This window comes from Meleagris gallopavo, chromosome 29, assembly GCF_905368555.1.
Source record: "Meleagris gallopavo chromosome 29, MGAL_WU_HG_1.1, whole genome shotgun sequence".
In the NCBI taxonomy this organism is placed as follows: domain Eukaryota; kingdom Metazoa; phylum Chordata; class Aves; order Galliformes; family Phasianidae; genus Meleagris; species Meleagris gallopavo.
This window is the reverse complement of record NC_139432.1, coordinates 810,978-833,962: the sequence shown is the minus strand read 5'-3', so window position 1 is coordinate 833,962 and position 22,985 is coordinate 810,978. Positions and strand designations below refer to the sequence as shown.

The following is a 22,985-nucleotide window of genomic DNA, read 5'->3' as shown; positions in this document are numbered from 1 at the left end:
GAGGGATCTGATGCACAGCGCGCGACATCCAAATCACTTGAAGAAATTGGTGTTTCTTATTTCGCTGGCTGATCTTCTTTGAAGTTATGTTTTGTTAAATGGCTTTCAATGGTGACATGTGGCATTCCTGACATGCTTTTCTCTCCAATAGCTTGGAGCAAACAGTGGTGTTCATATCATCATTTTCGATGAGATTGATGCAATCTGCAAGCAGCGAGGCAGCATGGCGGGGAGCACTGGAGTTCACGATACCGTTGTCAACCAGCTGCTGTCTAAAATTGATGGAGTAGAGCAACTCAATAACATCCTGGTGATCGGTATGGTGGTCTGTCTTGTTACGGGGTCAGGTTGAAATTTGCTGCTCTGTTCATTGCAGGAGCAGTGCAGGTTTGATCTCTATTGCCCTGATTCTAATTTAAGGCATGACTTTTCACAGTACTTCTGAAAATGAGAAGTCTCATTTTCAAAGAGACTCTTTTGTCTCTTTGCTTGAGACTCTTTGAGGTCTCTTCTTACCTCTATATTCAGGAATTGAAGTCCTACCTAGTAACCTCAGCTAACGCTCCTTCTGGTTTTAATTTTGCATTTAGGAATGACCAACAGACCTGACCTGATTGATGAAGCTCTGCTGAGACCGGGGAGACTGGAGGTGAAAATGGAGATTGGTAAGCAAGCTGTACAGCTCTACATCAGCTCACAAGTACTTAGAATAGCAAAGCAAATATGTATCATAATGTGAACAACTAACCAGAATGGTGAGGGTGCAAAACTTGATGGAACTCACCACATAAATTTATAAATTTATTCAGCTAATTAACACTGTTTTGGATTTACCAGCTGATAAGCCATTGACCAGATATCAGGGTCTATCCAGCAGAATTGGGTAGGTGTGAGCTGGAAAATGTTAATCCTGTGATTAATTTAGAAGGGTCTTCTGTAGTTGTACACACCTACCTGATACCAGCTCCAGATTAAATAATAGTTATCTGATGATACGTGCATTTCAGAGGGGACTTGCTAAGGAGAAAACTGGGAAATAATCAGCTGCATCTGAGAAAATGAAGGCTGTATGAAAATGACAAGGTGGAAACTGTGCTTAGGGGTGCCAGGGCTGACCAGATTGCTGTTGTGTAAGGTATGGGAGCCTGAGAGCGATGAACTTATAGGAAATTGAACCCTGTGCTGTTTCTTGGTGTAGTTTGGGGGTGATGCCAAGCAATTTGGCAAATTTTTAAATATTTAAATACTATATTAAATATAAGAATTTTAAAATATCCTGCTGACATGAGGGAATTGCTGATAGTGAGAAAGAGCCTTTGGACATAGGAGCAGGGAGGGCTTTGCTGCAGCTGTGCTGAAGCACTGGTTAACATGCACTCTGTGTGACATCTCAGGTTTGCCAGATGAGAAGGGTCGATTCCAGATTCTCCATATCCACACAGTACGGATGAGGGAACACCAGCTGCTGGCTGAAGATGTGGACATTGCAGAACTGGCAGTTGAGACAAAAAACTTCAGTGGTGCTGAATTAGAAGGTTTAGTTCGAGCTGCTCAGTCTACTGCAATGAACAGACATATCAAGGTTAGTCCTGTCATCTGTCTGCGGGGCAAAAAAAAAGAGAAAATAGTTATTTGTGGAGTCTTTTCTTGTATATTCCAAGTGCATAGTGGCATCTTAACATAGCTTAGCTGGTTTTCATATGGACAGCATCTTTTCACATCATTCTAAATTACCTCTTTTGTCTCCCAGCATCTCTGTGGCTCTTTCATAGCTCAGTGAGAAAGGAAGATAGATATCTCTCAGTGTGTTGTGGTGAAAACTGAAAGGCTTCATTTAATGGATTGGATACAGGAAACAAGAGGTGGAAGTGAGAACAGTCAGTGATATTGCAGAGGTCTCTGCTGGAGCTCAATATCTTCATAAATGATCTAGAATTAGAGAGAGAACAATGAGATTGCAGGCTTATAGCTTTTCTGTGGTCATATGGACTTGTAATCTTTTCAGCTTCCTCCATTCTAGAGGAACATCACCTTGCTTTCCCAATGTTTGCTGTGCATCTTTAACTAGAAGGGAGTTATAAGGACCATGAAATGTCAGGTTATATTAACCCAGATGCAAAACACGGTATTCAGTGGTGTTGAAATACGAGATGATTATTAGTTCATGAAGAAAGAGGCTGAAAGATGTAACCTCTCTCGTGGCCAAGAATTGGTGTGAATTACTGCAGAACAGAGCCTTTAACATCAATTGCACAGCACTGATACATTTATTGTAAGTAAAAAATCTCTTCAGCCTTAAATACAAAGAAAATAAATCTTTTTAATTTAAGCAGGAAAAATAATTTGATTTCTTCGATATTTGTATCTATTGGAAGCATTGGTTCTTTCTACTTATATTTCTTGTGTAGCCAGGAAAAGTTATTGTTTCCCATAATAAAAAGCAGAAAGGTGAACGCTTTCTCATTTTCTTGTACTGACTCAAAAAAAGAAAGGTATTTTCATCCCTTCACAAACAAAGCATTTTCCTTTAAATATTTAATTCCACTTCTAATTGATGCTTTTTCATTGTTTGAATTTTGCTTGATTTTGGAGGCTGATTTTGATATATTCCCTGTTGTGCCAGCATTTTGCAGTGGGAGAGAAGACAATGGTGACATATAAATATAAAAGAGCTGTCCCCTCCTTGACATCTCAGTAATAGATGTCTGTGTTTTCCAAATGTCAAGCAATCACAGCCTGTTTTTCTTCTCAAACACACACAGTATTTCTGGGTAATCTTACTGTTTATTCTGAAGATGTCTTCAGCCAAATGATGTTTTATTCTCTCCTGTGAGTAGTGCAAAACTTAAAATATACATCATATGCCTGACCTAGATTTCAGAAGTGTATGTGAAGCTACAAATTGCATTTGGAAATCAAATGGAATTATCCTTCTGAATCATTTAAGCTTTTCTTGTAGATCATCCTAGTTAGAAGGTGATATCTCTGAGATACGTGTTTGAGGGGGAGTGTTATTTGATGTGTCCATGGAGGGAAGGATGTTAGATGTTGCTGTGCCTTCCAAGAAATGCCTGAAATCCCATTTTTTAACCTTCTGAACAATCAGATGATGTAGGGCTCTTATACTCCCAGGATAAAACCATGTGCTGATGTAAGATGCAGGTAAGTTTCAATGAAAATTAGGCTTGTTTTGGAATCTAGAGAAATTTGTTGTGGTATAATTGGGAAGTAAAGAAATCACCAAAAGCCAGGATGTAGAAGAATGAAAATCTTTCACCTCATTGCCAAGTTACTCAAAGTAGATTTCTGCCATATCACCGTGCAGTTGGATGGATTGCTTTGCACAGATCAACTTCTGCCCCTTTTGTGACTAATCCTCTTTCTGATATCTGTAACTCCATGCAGGATTTCTCAGCAGACTGTACAGATGGGATTAGTCTGTAACTGTGAGTGTTTGTGTGACACTTAGTGGGAAAGTTGCTTCATATCCATGTAATTCCTGATTGCTGCCTAAGGCAATCCATGTATTTGCAGATCTAGAAACAGTCGCAGAAAATGGAGCTGCTCTGTAGTGTAGAGTGGAGCCACAGTCAGTAAGACATCCGAATTTGGGAGTAGCAGAAGGGAAAAGGTGCTGTCTTCAATATAGAAAGGAGAGCAATGTGAGCTGAGCTAATTGTAGTGTGTTTATTCCAGTACTGATGGTACTGCATGGGAATACTCACAGCTTTGGTGGCACTGAGGCAAATGAAGTGGAAAGAAATCTAATATTTACTGATCGCCTTAAAGAGTTCTGTGGGTGGAGAGGAAAATGCTTTGTTTGAAGTTGCCAAAGAAGGAGTGGGGAAACGTGGTGTTGGGTTAAACCAAACTTTAATTTGTCTTTCTGAAAAAAGTCACAAAATGAAGGTTTCATCCCCTTTTTATACGGCACCCAGAATCTGCAGTGAAGTATTTCTGCAGAATCTGAAGGGAGAGAACAGTTCCTTACTTTAAAGGGGATCTACCTAATTTCTAATCTTGCCTCATTTTAGATTAGGATTCAACAACACTCTTGGGTTGCAGCCCAACTGCAGCATTGGATCCTTCTCTGAGTTTGGTAAAGGGATCTTCTGCAGCTGTGCTGTACTTCACTCTGTTTTGTTACCTTCTTTAGGCCAGCAACAAAGTGGAAGTAGACATGGAGAAGGCAGAAAGCTTACGTGTGACAAGAGGAGACTTCTTTGCATCCTTGGAGAATGATATCAAACCAGTGAGTAGGCACTGTGTCATTGGATAATAGATAATAGAGGCGCCCAGAACAGTTAGTTCCTTTTGTAATTAGGAGGTTTAGCCCCATTTTTGAGAATTGTCTTTAAATGACACAGGTTCAAAACCCATGAGCAACTTTCACTGAGGAGAATTTGTGCTGAGGGTGAGTGTGAAGTAAATATTCCCTCTGTTAAAACAGGCATTTGGAACCAACCAGGAGGACTATGCAAGTTATATCATGAATGGCATTATTAAGTGGGGTGATCCAGTAACGAGGGTGTTGGATGATGGGGAGCTGCTTGTTCAACAAACCAAGAACAGTGACCGTACCCCGCTGGTCAGCGTTCTTCTAGAAGGTAGAGTTAAGAATAATCTCTGTACAAAAACAAACAGACAAAAAGGCCCTTCTTTAAACGATTCCTATCAGCTGCCCAAGTGGTGATCTGTAATTGCACTCCAGATTGACTAGGATTGGGTGTGATAAGATGTGTCCTCGGTCTGTAAATTATACTGGTGTGCATTCAGGCAAATCATAAATTATCTCTGTCAATATTTCCTGGGCACTCAGGCTGTTTGCTTGGTACCTGCAGACATCATGTCTTTAAGAGGCATAAATGTGATTCAAAAAGGTTCTGCAAAGTAGGAAGACATACTTTCTACAGTGGCCCATCCTACAGAATGTGTCATTTTCCTTTGTGCTGATTTCATGGGAAATCAGGCTGCGTGTGCTCCAAAAGTTGCATTCCTTCAACTGGAGGATTGAATTGCACTGTTTTTTCTGCAAGTAGAAGAAAAGGTCATTTCATTTCTCATATATTCTGTGAAAGAAGTAACAAGCATTTTTAATTCATGCTGAGCCTTACTAGGCCCATCTTCTCCCTTGTTTTTTTCTAATTGTATTTCTTTGTTCCAGGTCCCCCACACAGTGGGAAGACTGCTTTAGCAGCAAAGATAGCTGAGGAATCCAACTTCCCTTTCATCAAGATCTGTTCTCCTGATAAGATGATTGGATTTTCAGAAACAGCCAAGTGCCAGGCAATGAAGAAGGTACCTCTTTTCTACCCTTTCTTTTGATGACAATCCAACTCCATCCTGGATGAGAAAGGGACTGTCCTGTGATGGTGCTCTCTCTAGGTCCTAAATTCCTGTATAGACAGTTGTTATGAAGTTGAATGAATGTTTTTTGGTACTGACACTCAGTGACTCATCCTATGACACTTGAGTGCTTTAGCACTTACACAAGGATTGCTCCAAAAGTAATGTCTCCTTCTTATTTCCATGGAAACTGCAACATATACGAAGAGCACAGTAACACAATTTGAAAGAGGACATTCTCAACTACAAAATACTGTTTTTCAACATAGTTACCATCTTTTAACTATGCATTTTCACCAGTAATGTGAAACTTTGTGGCAGAATCACTAATAACACAAATTCTCCTAGCTTCAGGAAATCTAAATTTGCATGCATTTATTTATTCTGGTCAGTTGTACTTATAATTCCAGGGTGCTTGATAGGGTAGACCCAAAAGAGGGCAAGGATCTGCTGAAGGTAGGTAGCATGTCTAAGCTTGTAGCTCACAGGCATTTCACTCATTTGTGTACAAAAAACTTCTTTTGCTTTGCCCCAACTGAGGAAATTCCATGTGGTCTGTTTGAATGAAATTTGGGACTCATCTGGAAGGGAAAATGTCGTGGTTCTGCCCCAGCTGGATCTGATGTATTGATCATCACTAACAATGAGACAAAACTCCTGATCACTGATGAGCGAGTCTGGAGCTCTGTCTCCAAGGATGAAAGAAGGAAGGGCTCAGGGCTGCACATGAAAGGAACAGAGCCTGCCTGAATGAACAGTTTTGAGTTGGTAGGGTTTGGCTAAACAGTGGTTTTAACAACTTGGGGCACGGGGCAAATGCAGACAAGTTGAACTCCTTTAAATCATTTCAAGTAGCCAGGTGGAAGGAAGGAGATTTAATTTACAGAAGCAAGCCAGCACTTATTTTTCTTCTAGCTGAATTATACTGGATTAGTCATGTAAATGACGGATGTTACTCTAAGAACAGAGGAGTAGTTCACTGCAAGACTTGCACAGTTGTTAACTTTTTCATTCTGTTTATTCCTCTAAATACTGCTGTCCTTACTTAGAAACAGATCGACAGTTCCTGTCACAACTATTGTGCTTTTGCTGCTGAGATTTAGCAGTGACTCCTTGTGCTGTTTTTCAGATCTTTGATGATGCATACAAGTCCCAGCTCAGCTGCGTTGTTGTGGATGACATTGAGAGACTTCTAGGTGGGTTTGGATGGGGATGTGTGATCTGCCATGCAGAAATATTGAAATACTGCAAACCAAAAATGATCTGGAGCCATTTACTTTAGGAGCCTCAAACTGCTTTTTATATGTCTGCAACTACTTGATGGGCATTAAAATATATTTTTCATTTCAGATTATGTTCCAATTGGACCACGGTTTTCTAATCTGGTGTTGCAAGCCCTTCTTGTGCTGCTGAAGAAGGCCCCCCCTCAGGTAAGGAGGTAATCGAGGAGTGTGATGCCCTATTCCTGCCATAATTCTGACAGTGGAAGGCTTTGTGTCTTGCTGATAGCTGCTGTGCTGCCAGTGGTATTACTGCCATTGTCTCTGATTCAGTCAAGTTAATCCCAGCCCTGCTGTTCATTCAGTTAGACATTTCTAGGATAACCACAAAGGATTCAGCTTTAATTATCTCATTATTTAAGGCTGAATCTTATGAAATACTAAAGGAGGAAACAGGTTTAACCTTCACCATGTAAACTCTAAACATGGAAGCAGTCTGCCTTGATTTAAATAAGGAGCAGCTCAGCCCAAATCAATTCCTGGCTCAAGCATGAGCTCCCTCCTTATTTAGAGACTGTTTTCTGAGTCATGTCTGATTGTGAATGTTGGGGTTTTAATTTGTTCTTGATATCATCAGGTGAGTATAGCTCAAGGTTTTACATCGTTTTCTGGCCCTGTCAGTTTATACTTTCTGACTTGATGAGGTTCAAGAACACAGCAGGCGATGACGCTTCTGAAGCTTGTACTGAATGAGACAAACAGGAGCGACTCCCCCTTTTTGTTTGCCCTTTTTCCTCTCATTCACTAGAATTCTGCTGTGTGTGAAAGTATCTGCATGAGTAAGTAAGGTTCTAACAGGAAAACAAACTTTCAAGTTTGTGTCAGGGAAAAGTAGAGAAACATAGCCTGGATGAAGCCTTTTTGCTTTTTGTGTCATTTTTAATATCCTGGAAGCACTCACGTATACATGAGTATTCTTTTCATTAGGTGGTTTGCTGAAAAGACCTTTCAAATCCAGAACTTTGAATTAAACTCTAATGCCACAGGCCCTGATGTTCCCCTTGTGACTGCCAACCTGGGAGGACAAAGATTTTCTCCCAGACCTGCCCTCGCCATGTGAAGCATCCAATACCAGACTTGGATTCTGTTATCCTGTAGTTGGAACAGAAGGGCTGGCTGTGTGCAGCTGCACAACCATTTCTGATTGTTGTAATCTCATGCACTCATTGACTTACTGCTAGATATTTCCATAGTGCCATTATTCCCATAGATCAGAAGAGAAAAATAGAACTTGATTTGGCTCAGTAGTCCAAAGTAGTTAAAATACTACGGTTTCCATTTTATTATTGTGTCCTCTGAGTGTATTTTGCTGCCTAGCTGCACTTTTGTTGGCACTCGAGTCTCCTGAGAGCAGGATGCAGGGCTTGGAGCTTTCAGATATTCGCCAAGTTTATGCATGTTGCTGGAGATTTGTGCTCTGCAATGTTTGAAATGCCCTTGAGGCTGAAGACTTCGGGTTGACAGCCAATATTATGGTGACTTAAGCCATAAATTGTTGGAGGGTAGAGAGTTTTCTGAGGAAATGTCACTCTCTGATTGATGCTTTTTTCTCTTCTTTTTTTTTTTTTTCCTTTCAAGTGTCCACTATTGGCTACTGTAGAAATTAGGACATTGGATCAGATGGGCTTTTAGGGCTGACCTAGTTGGGTAGTTCTGGTAGATCATAGGGTTCTTCCTAAAGTATTTTGTTTCCTGTGAGCTCTCTGTGACAGTTGTGACATGTGGGGATTTTTATTTGTTTTTTTTTTTTTTTCCCATAAATAACCCTGTGCATAAGATGTTGATTCATGCAGGAAAAGACCAAGAGTTTTCTTCTTACTGTGAAAAAGATTGAATCTGGGCATGGAGACTCTCCAGGCTCTCAAGCTCAAGTGAGAAATCCTCAGGGAGGTAAAACCACTGGTTAATCACTGCCTTTCCATGTTTCCCCTGGGATCACCAGTTCCTTCGGGGAGCAATTTATTTGGAGGTGGTGGCTGGTTCCAAGGGGTTTGGTTGTAATTTGAGATGCAGATACGTGCTGTAAATGCACATGAGTAGCATTAGTGGTGCTAACTTGCTCCACGAGGTCAAACCAGTGCCAGCTTCTTGGCGTTGAGACCCATCCTGATCCCTGCCAGGGATCCAACCCCCCCAGCCAAAGACCCAGACCCCCAGCCAGGGACATGGTTTAGCTTCATCCCCCATAAAAATGGAGCTCACACTGGAGCTGTCCCAGCGCTGCAGGAAATTCACGTCGAGATGCTAGGGACACAATTCCTGTCCTCTTCTGCCAACAGTCAGGGGGGGTCCAAGTGTGAGCACAAGTGGTGTGAAAAGCTCAGAAATGGGGACAAGAAAGTGCTGAGGATGGTGGGCAGCCGTGTTCCAGCTGTGCAGCTCTGCCTCTCCAGCGTTGTGGCCCAGATTATGTATTCACACAGTGTTGTCACATCTCATGCAGAGAGTACACTTAATGTGCAGTCAGCTTCCTGCAGTCACTGTGGGCTATGTGTGTAAGGAGCATTTCTGGGATGATGTCTCATTAATTATGCATTGAGGTGCACGTTAAGTTGGTTGATGAAGGCTGCTTCCTGGACTCCCCTCTTCCTATTGCGAGTGTATTAAGGTGGTGTGCGGAGGGCAAATGCTTGAACCTTCTTGTACTTTTGCAGAAGTTTGGGGAGTAAACACAGTTAGGCTTTACAGAAATGAGAAACGTTTCTGGGTGTGCTTTAAATTCATGACTGAGAGTTCCTCTGAGCAGTGCTTAAATAGTGGTATCTGTTACCAGCCCAAAAACACTGCATTTTGTTTAGCATCTTTTTTTTTAAACCAATTAAAAAGCTTTTCTAAAATGGACTAAGAGAAGAAAATAAACCATGTTCTCTTGGGTCTTTCTTTCAATTGAGTGCAGGAGAAGAGGCTGGGGGGGATAGAAAGCCTGAAAAGGACTGTCGCAGCGGGGAGCCGAGCGGGAGAAAAGGACTTCTCTGAGAACTAAGCAGCAGCAGCTCCGAAAGCCGAAGCTGCTTCATCGACATGCAGAGTCACACAAGGCATGGAGACGCTCACCAGCCCCACAGAGGTTTCACATGTGCTTCCCTGCTGGTTCCTGTGAAAAGCTAACAATCGGCTCAAAGGGTGAAAGACCATTGCAGCATCCCCGCGCTAAGCTGGACATACAATTTGTGCAGTGTTATGAGATGTCGGGCTTAGTGAGATGCTCTTGAACATTCCTATGGATGCCCTTCCACTGCTCCCAGAGGCCCCCAGCCCCTTTCCTCTCCTCTGCGTTTTTGCACATTTATGAAAGTTGACGGAGAAAAGGGGAGAGTAATCTCCTTGTTTGATATAATCCCATATGCATTCCTGATTCCGCATCGCACAGTGCGAATTGGAAGCAGTGTGAGTCAATGGAGGTCTTACATTTACACCTGTAAACCTGGGGAACTGCATTTTCTCCCGTTACGTGGGAAGAATTGTTGATATCTCAAAACTTAAAAATAAAGAAGGGGTCAAAGCGAAGTGATCAGCTAACGGGTATCCAACAGAGGCACTTCAGTACCCACTGACACTTGTGCTTTGAGCTCCTCTTGCCCGGGGCTGGTGAAATGCACTGAAATTAGGTAATTTGAGACTCTGCTGACATGTTGAGACTTCGTTTGCTTGTAGCAGTCTATTACATTCTTGTATGATCTAGTTTGGTCATCAGTGCAATCATCTGCTGCCCGCTAGGAAGCGAAAATGAAGTTGAGAGAATCAATCTCAGATTGCTTGAAAATGCCATCACTTAAAATGACTCCAATTTATGAACTTGGAATCCCACAGCTGTCTAATTATGTCCTTTATTCATATAAATTCAGCGTAACAGAGAGAGGGTCTGGGGTTATCCCACTTCTAAAAGGCAGTGGGGCAAATTGTGTCCCTCACTGAGGATTTCCTGATGGATGGGCCTTGGGATCCTGGCTGGGCACTTTCATTACCTGAAAATGGGCAGGAGGAAGCCAGACTTAGGTGACTGCCTGCATCTCATCTGTGTTGATGGAGGACCTGTTCCTAAAACTGCCCCGATAATGTCTGAAATCAAATGATCTCAAGCTGTTGGAAAGCCAAGTTCCTTCTTACTTGGTGTTACTCTGGTTATGCCTGATTTTTGGAAGTTCACTTCCGTCCTGATCTTCTGTAGCCTTTGCAGTGGCTATTGTAGAAATTAAGGATCAAAACACTTAAGATATCTGGAATCAGGGACACTTCAGCAGTACATCTTAACATCAAGAAGAAGTCCAGTGATACCTTGTGGTGTGATGTCACCGCAGGGCAATGGGATGAAGTCAGCCTTTTCAGTTTGACTTCATGGCTTTGTGTGCTTCTGTGGTAGTGCCTGGGGCAGAACATTTCTGACTTGTAGGTTTTGCAGTTGTTTGCTGTGCAAGTTGCCTGAAACCTTGAAAAGTACAGGGGACTGTTTTTGTGTTAGTAATTGGTACAGCAGAGATGGCACTTGTTTTATAGTAACCTTCTCCTGTGGTTGAAGTTCAGAGGTAGCAAGTTGAAGAAAGCTTTTGAAGAGAGCAAGGAAAACAGAATGCTTTGGGTGGAGCAGTTAAAAACTTTTAAGCACTATTTTGCAGAGAAGCCATCTGTTCTGATAAGTTTTCTACCATTCAGTGGTTCAGTGTGGATAACGCAGTCAACATAAAGTCAACATAAAGTCAACATAAAGTCAACATAGAGTCAGCGATGGGTCAGCATAGAATTGTTTAAGTTGGAAGGGACCTCTGAAGGCCATCCTGCATTGGACAGGGACACCTACAGCTTGGTCAGGTGCTCAGAGCCTGACCTTCGATGCCACATAGTGCCTTTTGTTATGGTGTGATTTTTGTTACGAGAATCAGCAGTTTGCACCCTCATCTCCTCCTCTGCAGTCTGTGTGATTTTATGGACCTCTCTGTTACCCTTCTTGGCCCTGTCATTTATCAGGAGTCTTTTAGGGAAGTTATCTCATATTTCTGTGCATCTTCATTGCTTTCCTCTGACTTCTCCAGCTCAGTGCTGTATTTGACATAAGTACTTGAAATGGCAAGTGTCCATAAAGTAAGAGCATGAAAGCTCTCTAATTTCACGCAGTAGAATAATTATTTCTGTTTTCCTTTTCTCCCATTCCCAGTGTTTGTATTTTGAGTAATGCTTAGCACTGGGCTAATGTTTTCACAGAACTGGCCACAATGAGTGATTCCAGTGGCTTTCCTAAGTGGTCATAAGTCACTCAGAGTCATTCTTGTGTGTGTAGTAATTGTCTGCTGACCTGATTTACAGCAAGTTTGGGATTCATCTGAATAAATGTGGCTGTCAGCAGTTTGGTTTTCTACAGCTGAGCTAGAAAATGGGTTGCTGTGGGAGTTCAGAGTAGAGGTAGCTTTGGGTGGAGGTAAGTGTCATCTGGGCTTCGTTAGCAGAGAAGGAAGAACTGATAATGAGGTCACATGTGGACACCTGAAGTTGGAGTCGGTGAAACTTACCTAATTATATTTCTGTAGTGTTTATATCTTTTCCTGGTGAGATCTTTCAGGCTCTAATGAGCCCTCAAAATAGATTCCATTTTTATTATAACCAAGCACGCTCTTTGTCCGTGTGGAAGTTGCTCAGGTTGCATCATTCAAGAAGTTAGTTTGCAGGTTGTTATTCCCTGTTCTTATCTGCTACCAAAAACATGACGTGTCCTTGGGTGGAAACTCCAGAGCAAATGCTGGAGCACTCCATAGCATTTGTTGTCAAGCTTCTGTGGCTCACAATCAGATGAGAGTTTTGGTGTCCCTGGAGAACTCACTTCACATTCTTTGTCTGTAAGCACTGGCTGAACTACTGGGCAGCACAGAGAGAAGGGTGCTTGGCCAGCCAGGTTTCTTCCTGGCCCAAGGGCTCTGTGTGTGCTGAATTGGAAAAGGGACAGGTCACGGCTGATGGAAAGAACTGTTGGACTCATCAGCTGATCAGCAGTTCTTTCCATCAGCCAACGTCAGTCAAGTGTCTGAACCTGCATAGTAAAATTCAAACAGTGTTCCAGTGGCATTTGTAAGATGGTCCAGCAGAGGTTGATTTTCGTTGGCAGTTGATGTTTTTCGTTCGTCCTTAACTCTGTAAACCCTGCTGCTGGACTTCTGGAACGTGATCCTAGATATGCGTGATTGATGCTGACAACTTCACTTGCTGAGAGGTGTGATCTTGCTGTTTTTTAGTGTTTTTACACGTCCGTTTTCTGTTTCTCATTTGTGGTTAGCTGAAGCATTCCCAGGATGCTTCCTCTCTTGTTTCTCCTTTCTTGACACTTGCTCTGTTGTGTGGACAGGGTCGCAAGCTCCTGATCATTGGAACCACCAGTCGCAAAGATGTCCTGCAGGAAATGGAAATGCTGAATGCTTTCAGCACCACGATCCATGTACCCAACATTGCAACAGGGGAACAGCTGATGGAAGCTTTGGAGGTGACAAAAAAATTAAAGGATGACAAATAGCCTTAAAATTTGCTGGAAATGAATGATTATGCAGTAGGTCTGCATTTTGGAACGTTGTCCAACTTAACTACAACTTGTCTGAATTACTTGTTCATTTGTAAGTTAATAAAAAATGAGAGAACAGTAGATTTAGGAAAGAAGTTCGTGTGGTGGATTGAAAGATCCCACTTTTCATACCCTTGGAAAATGAATATAGTTGGGGTACTTAAAGTGGAGGATGCCAAGCTTTCATTGATTGGAATAACGTCAAATGAAGGGGTTTTGGTGCCAAAGAAATTACAGATTCTTCTCACATTTGTGCTCTGCATGGCTTCCTGTCTATGCCGTGATGGAAATCCTAGAGAATACTGAAGGATCTTTTGCCTTGTCTGGATATATTGCAACAAATTGTGCTTCTAAGCTAGAAAATGCATTCTGGCTTCTCATTCACTTTGCCCTGTGTTAAGTAACGTTGTCCCTACTGGAGGTGTTCTGATTTCTTTCTTTCTTTTCCAGCTCCTGGGTAACTTTAAAGATAAGGAACGCAGCACCATTGCACAGAACGTCAAAGGGAAATCTGTTTGGATCGGTATCAAGAAGCTGCTGATGCTGATAGAAATGTCACTACAAGTAAGAATTTTTCTGATCCAGGCAGGACTGGAGTAAATATAGCAGTCTCAGAGGTTCCCAGTTGTCTGCAGACTCCTACTTTGAGAGTCTTTGAATAGGTTTAATTGAGAAAAGAGCTTCAGTGAGAAGAAATTCTCCGAACAAAGGAATCGCCAGGTCTTGGTCTGGGGAGAGATCTTTAAAACCACAGTGCCCATGGGCTGTTTAGAGCTGCACTTCAGAGACAAGCGTCTGGCAACGGGAGGGATTGGATTAACTCACTTTTCATGGAATTTCTTCTTTACAGTCAGCATGTTAAGATTGCAGATAGCAATCGCTTAGGATTTTTATTACTTTTTTAAAAAGAAAAGGTGCCTGTGCAGGTGTATGTGCTCCTTCCCTGAAGAAGATAAATCTGTCAGGCCGTTCAGCTGCTCTCCTCTTTATTTTCCACTTTCAGCACTTTAAAGAAAATAATTGCAGAGGGCAGAAATATGCAGTTCTTAACCCTCCCCCGCACCCATCACCCATGCCTGCAAGCAGCCATCAAGCTGCTGCTCGACAGTGTGTGCATGCTGAAAATGAGAGGGTGTAGCGTGCAGCCCTAATCCTCTGCACTGACATTTCAGCGCCCTTCTGAGTCCTCCCCCCTCCCAACACGCTCTCCTTTCACATCAAATGGATTTAGTGCAGCTGAGTGAACTGTCCTTAGATCTTCCTAGGAGAGGCTGAGCATAAGCTAAGAGGCATGTAGTTCAGCAGCATATAAGTCATGTATCCCTCTGTTCACTATTCACAATTCTGTTAAAACTTGCACAGCACTGAGGATATGCTCTGACTGGATGTCACCTCGGGGAATAAAGTCATTTATCTAGATTACTTTTTCTTCTTCTTCCTTGGCTTTTAATTCCATACCTACAGGCAAGTCGGTAAGTCATTGCTCACATGTATTAAATGTATTTAAGGGGTGCAGGCCTTCGGGGACTCTGCTGCAGCCCATTTCAGTTCACCTCGACAATGGGTTCCTTCTTCTGATGCAGGATGTTTTCTGTTGCTGCTCTGACCTGAAGTGTTGGTTCTTGTCAAAACTGAGGGCTACAGCTGTGTAAATTATGGGTGAAAGTGCTGCTCACCCAGACTTATCCATGGCATGGCACCATGGTGCACACCTATGATAGTGTGATAGGGGGGTTTTCATGCTGCTGTATGCTCTGCAAAGTGGAATCGTGCATTTCTTAAGTTCGGCAGAACTGTGACCCTGTTTGTGCCATTCCTAACAAGTGACTCTGAGCATCAGCATGGATGTCTGATGAACTGCCTGTGTTACTGCACGTAGATGGCTGGTAGCAACGTGACTTACAGTCTTCACCCAAACTGAATGTAATAACATGTGGAAGCTAAACGCAAGGATGTTCTATTGCAAAATATCAGAGCTGTTTGCATGGTTCCATCTACAGAATTGCTATAAATAGAGCAAAGCAACGCAGGCTGTCATTAAAGAGAAGAATATTTGCTGCAGTATCTAATTTGACTTGCTTTACAGGAGAGTGGGATTATATCAAATGAGATATTCTGATCCTTTTTGTTTTCCACCAAGGTAGAACAGAGCTTTTTAAAAAAGCTTCAATCAGAAATATGAAATTCTTAAAAATTCCAAGTGATGAACAATGTTTCCCAAAATGCAGGTGATTAGATCCCATGGTGAATGAACTCTCTGCAAGAAAACCATGCACCCAACTTCCTTCTCTGCAGTCCCTCAGTCTGTGTTTTGTTTTACTGGATGAGTAAACCCAACATGTTCTTTTTGTAGCTATTTTTACCCTGTTTAGGGTTTAAATGATTTTAGTTTGTTTTCAATTTAAGACTTGCTCAACTTCTTTCAGTGTTAGAATCCTTTCATGGAGTATCATGAACACCACATTGCTTTGATGCTTTGGCTTGCTTTGTCACCATGTGTACAAACCTTGTAAACCCACACTTTTTGGCAGTCTGATTTCCCTCAAGCTATGTTTATTGCTATTGCTGCCCTTTAATGTTGAACTGTTCTCATTCAGCGTCTTATACTTTGGTCATCTTGTTTATACTGTGAGTCCTGGCATGATGCTGAGCTCTTGTTACAAGAAGCACTTGATGAGTGGATCCACTCATGCTATGCCAGTTAGTTTTGCAGTGTTCTTGGCTGCAGCAGATGGACCACCTCATAGTGCTGTCAGGTACAACCCTCACACCCAGGGTAGATCTGGACGGATCTCGAGCACCTGATGGAGCACTGGATGTCTGTTCCTTGCAGGGAAGTTGGACCAGATGACATTTAAGGGCTCTTTCCAACTCAAACGATTCTGTGATTCACCTTGGCCCGACACTGCAACCCCATCCTGGATACGTGAGCCACCTTTTCCTCTTGCAGGGGACTGGTTCCTGCTGCTTATTTTCCCTGCCTATCTTGTTGCTCTTGGATTTAATTGTCAGCTCTTGCTCCTTCTCTCAGTAGGAACCCGACAGAGCCAGGCAGCTTTCCAGAAAGCCCTTTTTTGAACCTCCACTATTTCCTGATTTGGTAACTTCTGTTTAGCGTAAATAAAACTTACATTGCAGACAAACAGCTTTGATTATTTTAACATACTAGGGAATTTATTTTAAGAGCTGTCTTAAAATACTGTGTATATTATCTTATCCTAAGTAGTACACCCAGAGTTTAGGTTTTATGATAGGTTTACAGGAGTATCCAAGGACATGCACGTCTTGCTGGATTCTCTCTTCTCTGGACTGAAGTTCCTTTTTCTCCTAAGGACTCCCAAGCTTGTCTTGGGGCTGGTACTGCCTTATGTAGAGAGAGGCAGCCAGTTTCTTCCTAGTGGTGGGAACTGTGTACAGAATTGGTCTCGTGTCTGTTCTCTTAGAAAATCTCCCACCTAGTTTGGTAGAAGCATTTCTCCTTCAACAGAGTGCCTGAAGTTTTACTCAAGAGTCCTGAATCTGCTTCTCCTTTGCACTCTTCTTTCAGAACAGATCAGCCTTCTCCTTTTTCACCTACATTCTGTGAATAAGCTATTTGCTTTAATCTTTGGGCTAAGAAATTGCAGGTGGGTGTTGTTCCTCCCAAAAAACTCTGTAGAAGCTGTGTCAGTATGGATGATGGACAGTTTTACCAGTGCCACTTTCTTGTGTCTAAGCAAAACGAATTGGGAAGGGCCGGCGTCTTTGATTTAGAAATGGAACACTGGCATTGGCAAGTGTGAATGTCAGCTGATTGCCTCAGTACCCATTTTCTGGTAAAGAAGAGATTCACTGCTCCTTTGTTGTCATATTGAGGTTGTGATGAGTTTTGAGTGTTTGTCTGACTTTTCTCTGCTACCCTGCGATTGCACCACGGTCTTTGCAGGTACATAATACTCTTGGCAGGCAGATAATGCCCTCTGCAAGTCGTTGAGGTAAGTAGTTTTGGAAAGAGCCAGGCCCTTGCACTGTTCTGTTTGAGGTGTTTTCTTCCAGCTGTCCACTTTTTGTTGGTGCTCAGAAGCCATGTCTTGCACCATCCCAATGTTCATGGCTCCTTGGGTTAATTGGAGATGTGAAAGATTCTTGCTTCACTTGGTAAACAGGTGATTTTTTTGGCTTCTTGGCTCTACACTCCGTTTTTGTGCATTTGACTGTTGGGAATTGGCGTGCCTAGCAGTGTAAACATTGGTGATGGTTGTATGGATGTTGCCTTTGGCCCTCAGCAGGGCTTCTCTGTGGAGTGCAGGTGTCTGAGTAGATCAGAGTTGCTGTCAAAACTGCAGTTCTCTGGTTGGCCTTATTTGCAGAGTACTGAAAATCTTCCAATCTCAGAATCATTCTGCTTGGAAAGGACTTCAAGATACCACCTAATACAGCTATCCAGATCAAAGATTCAACACTGAATTTAGACCGTCAGAGATTGTATGTATTGATGATAACAAACATCTCACCATCTTCTGTGACAGTGTTTTACGGGAAACAGGCCCTTCTGGCTCCAATACGAATGCAAAGTTGTATTATTATTATTTATTATTATTATTTTGAAGTATTGCTAGCATTGTCTGCTTCCTAGCTGTTCATTTCTCCATCTGTTTTAGTTTTCTCGTGGATAATCCATCTGTGAGTTTGGATCATACATGAGAAGTCAAGTCTGAGGTCATGGTGTGCTGCTCTTGAGTTACTTCTCTGAAGTCCTTTCAGAAGCAGACATCTTTACAGCCAATATCTACAATAATGTTGTAGGTTTTACCTGGCAAGATCAGGGATCCCTCTCAGTTGCACTTTGCTACTCATGGTCAAAGATCAGATGTATTTTGTCCTTTATCTCAAGTCCATTTGGGTTTTGAATATCTCCAAGGATCGGTCTTCATAGCCTCTATGGGCTGTAGGTAACAGTATTGGATCACCCTAAAAGACAAAAACTTTCTCTTACATTTACATGTAATTTCCTGTATTTCAGTTTGTCCCTCTGACCTCTTGTCCTGTCAATGGGCACCGCTCTTTTCTTCTTTACTCCCTCACTACTTGTTTTTATACAAGTTGAAAGAGTTCACCTTCAGGATCCCAGTGCTGGGTCTTCCTTTCTCCTAGCTCCCATGGCTTCTCCTTGTATGACAGGTGCTCAAGTCATCCTTGTGGCCCTTTAAACTCTCTCCAGTGTGTATTACACGTTTCAGATGCTGCTCCAGGTACTAATGTTGCCTCTCATTTCCTACAGAACCCTGAACAGTACCAACATTCCATTGCACGTTAAGAACCCGTCGTCGTAGCTCATTGATCCTTACTGAGTTCCTTCAAATCATCTTTTTGTCAGTGATGCATAATAATAATTCAGCAGTTGGTATTGAGATGCTGACCTTTCTGAGATATTTTAACAAGATAGGAGGTTGCACAGTTTTAGCTTTCCTCAGCACAAGTTCTCACTAGCTGTTTCTTTCCTGCCTGCATCACAGGTAACACTGCTGTTGTTTTAGGATTTATTCACCTTGGGATAAGTCCCAGTTTTACTTTCTAGCAGAGCCACCTGCTTGTTTGTCACCAAGTGGATAGAAGGACTGGAATGCTACTAGTCAACTTCATAGTGCCATTAACTGCTTTCAGGATGAAACCACTGCATTGTCAGCAGTGTGTTAAAGATACAGTGGGTTGCTGAAGATACAGACAGAAAATACAAGTGGAAACAGAACGTGGAGCTTCTGGACCAAATGCCTTGTTCTAGCACAACAGAGATACTCTGAGAACCAAACTTCCAGTGGCCTTTGTGGCATTATTTTCCTTTTGTGCTACCTGGGGGGCTGCATCATGTACTAAAGAAGATCTGTTTTGTTTGTGTTTAGATGGATCCTGAGTATCGGGTGAAAAAATTCTTGGCTCTTCTGAGAGAAGAAGGAACGTAAGTGCTCTTATTTTAAAGCATTGGTTAAAATTCTGTTCTCTGGTCAGAAATAAGGGGAACCTGCATGAGGGTGTATTTGGTGTCACTGTTGACCCCTCCAGTACACAGGGGTTTTCAGATCAGTTTTCCATGCAGGATATGGGGGGGGGAGGTTCTGAAGACTTTGAGAACCTTCATGCCTGAGTTCTCAGATGTTGAACCACAACTGAAGTTAAATGAAAAGTGAGTCTGCTAGAGCTGAAATCCATTTATTTATCTAAAAAGTGGAACTTTGATTTCTTATTTTTTTTCCTGTCTGAGAGGAGGATGCCCTGCCCTTTCCCTGTAGGTATCACAGGGAATAGTTGAGCACAGTGGCATCTGCAAGAAAATGACTTTCTAATGTATGCACGTAGGACAGCTGGGGAGGCCCACAGCAGTGCTTGTCCTGCCTGCCTTTGTGTGGGTCCCTGTGAGTGCTGGATGCCTTCATACCTGTGCATGCTTTCTGATGGATTTGGTTTCTTTTCCAAGAGTTCCCTAGGCTGAAGATGGACCAAGTGCAAGATCAGCAGCTGGAAAAGTGACCAACCTGGAGAATATACACTGGGATCTTTACTCTTCTGTGTTCAGCACACTGGACAAAGTGAAACGCTCCCCTTTTTCCAAGAACCCAACGTGGAATTTGCATGTTTAGTGCAATACAGTATCTTTATTCTTTGTCTTTAATATACAGATATCATGTGGAAGTGTCTTCTAGAACACTGTGCTTCTGTCTCTGTGCAGGCGAGGCTGCATTCTCATTTGATTTCAGCATGGGGGAAATGTTCTGTAAGTTTTGAAGCTAACGCTCACTTATGTCCAGCATCCAGTTACTACAATAGGAAAGAAAATGTGACTTCTAGTAAATCCTGTGGTGAAGGCTTATTAAAGTACTCCTCTGTGTTCTGATTTGATGAATGCTTTCTTGTTCGGTTGTGTCACCCTGTGCCTCACTGAACACTGAGCAGGGCTGCTAACCCAGAGTCAGTGACCACAGTAATGAAACTCCAGAATTCCCAAAATGCAGATACCCATTTTCCCTTATGCCCAGGTGTTTTCTGGCTAATGATAATAAGGACTGGAAGAAGGCAGGGAAGTTCGTTGATCAGAACAGAGGAAAAAACTTCCGAATCCAGTATTTGAAACTTGTTCTTAATTCACAGACAGGCTTAGTGGTGCTGATTCCAGCCTGAAAGCTCCGTGTTAGTAGCTGTGTAAGACGGTTTTGGCATTAGTTGGCCTCACTGCATCCCATTTTTCTGCCGCATTACCAAAGGATGAAATTCCTCCTTGGAGATGAAGCCAAGCTCCGTGGATGCACGAGGTGTGCACTGCCATGCGTTGCACTCCAGCTGAGGGATGTATCGAACTGTGCTTTGTGGGCTTTCCCCAATGGTCGTTTTGCATCAGTGAGGTGCTGTCAGGATGACTGCAGGAGGATACTCCCCTCCGGTTCCTTGGCTCCACATGTTTAATAAGGTTCATGGAACATACCTCAATTTGGTGGGGCACGGAATCAAAGCCATTTATGAGGTGTTAGTCAGTGTAGCTTCCTTGACTTGACAGGACATGCTGTTAAGGGCTAGCAGCTTGTATCCAGCGAGGTGTTCCCAGGGAAGGAGGGTGCTTTGCGTATTTTCAGGCCCGAAGGTGAAGGGCCTGCAGTCCTTATTGCATATTTAGGGCAATCGGAGTGTTTCAGTCACTCCGCTCTCGTTTCTTTTCCTTTGGCAGTGCTGTTGTATTGTGATGACAGTCCCAGTGGTTATTATTCCCTCCCATTTTGTGTATGATCTTGTGACTTTGTTTGTTCCTTTCTTTCCTCTGCTAGTCCTTGTGACAGCAGCACTCGTTAACTTATTTCAGAGTAAATGATGTAAACCTTATTGTGTCTATGTCCAGAGCTATATTGACGAATAAATATCTTGTTCAGTTGCACATCAATGGATTCAATAAAAAAGCACAACTGGGAGACATCTGTGTCTTTGGTGTTAGTCAAACAGAGCTGTCTGTCTGGGGTGCTTGAAGGTGACTTGCTTGTCTCCCCTGTGTAAAGGAAAAAGGCTGTTTGTAGCAAGGTGGGGTCAGTCTATTTAGGGACACGTTTAGTGGGCGTGGTGGTAACAGGTCGGCGGTTGAACTTGGTCTCAGTGGCCTTTTCCCACCTTAATGTTCTAAGATTCTAAGACAGGAAAGTGATTCCCAGGCTGCTGGTAGCCAGAGAGACGCTAACCAGTGTGCACTGAAGAGGAATGGAACAAATAGATCCCAAAATCTGGGTGGTTTGCCCACAGGTAGACCAGAGGTCGTGCTGGAGCTGGCCAGGAAGGCCGTTGCAGCCCAGCCAGTCCATGCCAGCCTTATGGCACCGCCTGGGAAGCCTCAGCTGTGTGTGCGAATGGGCGCTGCGCACTCCTCAAGAAGTCCAGGGTGGGAAAGCTGAGCAAAATGATGGGCTGAACCTCTTCTGTGAGCCTCCATTCGAGGAGTTTCCTGCAGGTGGCGAAAGAGAAAGGCCTGCTGTGCCTGGCTGGGCGGTTTTGTGGTGAAGACGGGAGGCCTTGGGCTGCACTGGCCAAATTCCCTTCCTTACCCTGTTTGAAAGTGCTGGGGCAGCTTCTCTGGGAATAAAGAGACGTGGGGGATCCAGATTAATCCAGTGGCGTGTGCACACTGTGAGGTGGCACTGTGGCTGACTGCTGAGGTTTTTGTTTATATCTCATGTGCTGGCTGCTTTTTGCCATCGCCGTCTTGCTTTTGTGTGCTATCACTGAGCACGATGGAGAAGAGCCACCATTCCCACAGATAGCAGTCAGCAGAACTTAAAGGATTTTGAGGCAAATGACACACTCTGGGAATTGCATGTTTTTGGCTTTTTTTTTTTTTTAACCTTCTTTTTAATGACGTACCACAAAAAAATGCAAGTTGAAATATATTTTTCTCCAAATATATATATTTATATAATATATAATCTTAGTTAACTCAAGTATATACATTGTATAATAAATAATGCTTATAAAAAGAGAAATTTTCTGAATATAAAATAAAAAAACAATCAACTTCTACAACTTTATACAAAACTTTGGATACAGCAGATTGATGGAAAAAGGTCTTCCATTCAGTGCTAGAATACCTGACTACAGTAAAATAATTACAAGGCAATAAATGTTCTATTTAATATTAAATACCTTTTCTTGATTAAAAACAAAAAGAACAATGAAACAACAACAAAAAAGAACAAAAGGAATTGTGTTGAAAGTCAGGTACTTGGACTCTTTCCAGACACGGTTTTCATATATACGTTAAATAGGATGCAGATCAGATGGCTGATTGCTGAGACGTGGGGGTTTCGTAGGGCTCTCCTGTGGTCTTTGTTTTAGAAAACAAATGCTTTCAAATCCGGTAGCTGTTTGTTGTGCTCTGCAGAAGAGGGACTGTGAATTTTGGTCTGGTTCACTCCAGACGCAGGTTTGAGTGTTGTGCTCTGTGTACGAGGGGTCTTTCACCCACATTATTGCTCTTTCAGGAGAACGTGCTTCTCTTTCCCACGGGCAAAGAAATGAATGAGTAGAAAATGCAGCTTCGACGTTTCAGACGTTTTTTTGCAACTTGTGTCAAACCACTGGCATGGGATAATTGGCACTGGAGCTCTGTTGTGTGGTCCTTGCTGTGGAGCAGCCTGCCAGGAAGGGTCAATACACCACGTTAACACAGCCCCAAACTTGGAGGGATGTGGCCAAGGAGCTCTGGTAGGGCCGAGGGATCTTCATGCTGTCCTCTAGGTGTGAGGCTGCCGTGCTGGGGCTGGGAGCCCCGTGCCCTGCTCTGGATCAGCCTCCCAGCAGCTGGAGACCTACAGCAT

General features: G+C 42.8%; 1 protein-coding gene across 4 annotated transcripts in view; it reads left to right on the top strand.

Moving 5' to 3' along the window:
• NSF (N-ethylmaleimide sensitive factor, vesicle fusing ATPase) overlaps positions 1-21,097 on the top strand; it is a 55,719-nt gene extending 34,622 nt beyond the window's left edge. For 3 of the 4 annotated variants that reach the window (XM_085210992.1, XM_085210991.1, XM_085210993.1), the window contains 12 exons: positions 152-317; positions 591-665; positions 1,395-1,582; positions 4,157-4,252; positions 4,451-4,607; positions 5,165-5,298; positions 6,476-6,542; positions 6,697-6,776; positions 12,955-13,089; positions 13,615-13,728; positions 19,044-19,099; positions 19,618-21,097. In XM_085210992.1, the coding sequence (XP_085067118.1) occupies positions 152-317; positions 591-665; positions 1,395-1,582; positions 4,157-4,252; positions 4,451-4,607; positions 5,165-5,298; positions 6,476-6,542; positions 6,697-6,776; positions 12,955-13,089; positions 13,615-13,728; positions 19,044-19,099; positions 19,618-19,630 (1,281 nt within the window). In that variant the 3' untranslated portion in view covers positions 19,631-21,097. Of the gene's footprint in view, positions 1-151; positions 318-590; positions 666-1,394; positions 1,583-4,156; positions 4,253-4,450; positions 4,608-5,164; positions 5,299-6,475; positions 6,543-6,696; positions 6,777-12,954; positions 13,090-13,614; positions 13,729-19,043; positions 19,100-19,615 lie in introns of all 4 variants that reach the window. The other variant, XM_010724433.4, reaches the window with a different exon arrangement.
• The last annotated feature ends 1,888 nt before the right edge of the window (positions 21,098-22,985 follow it).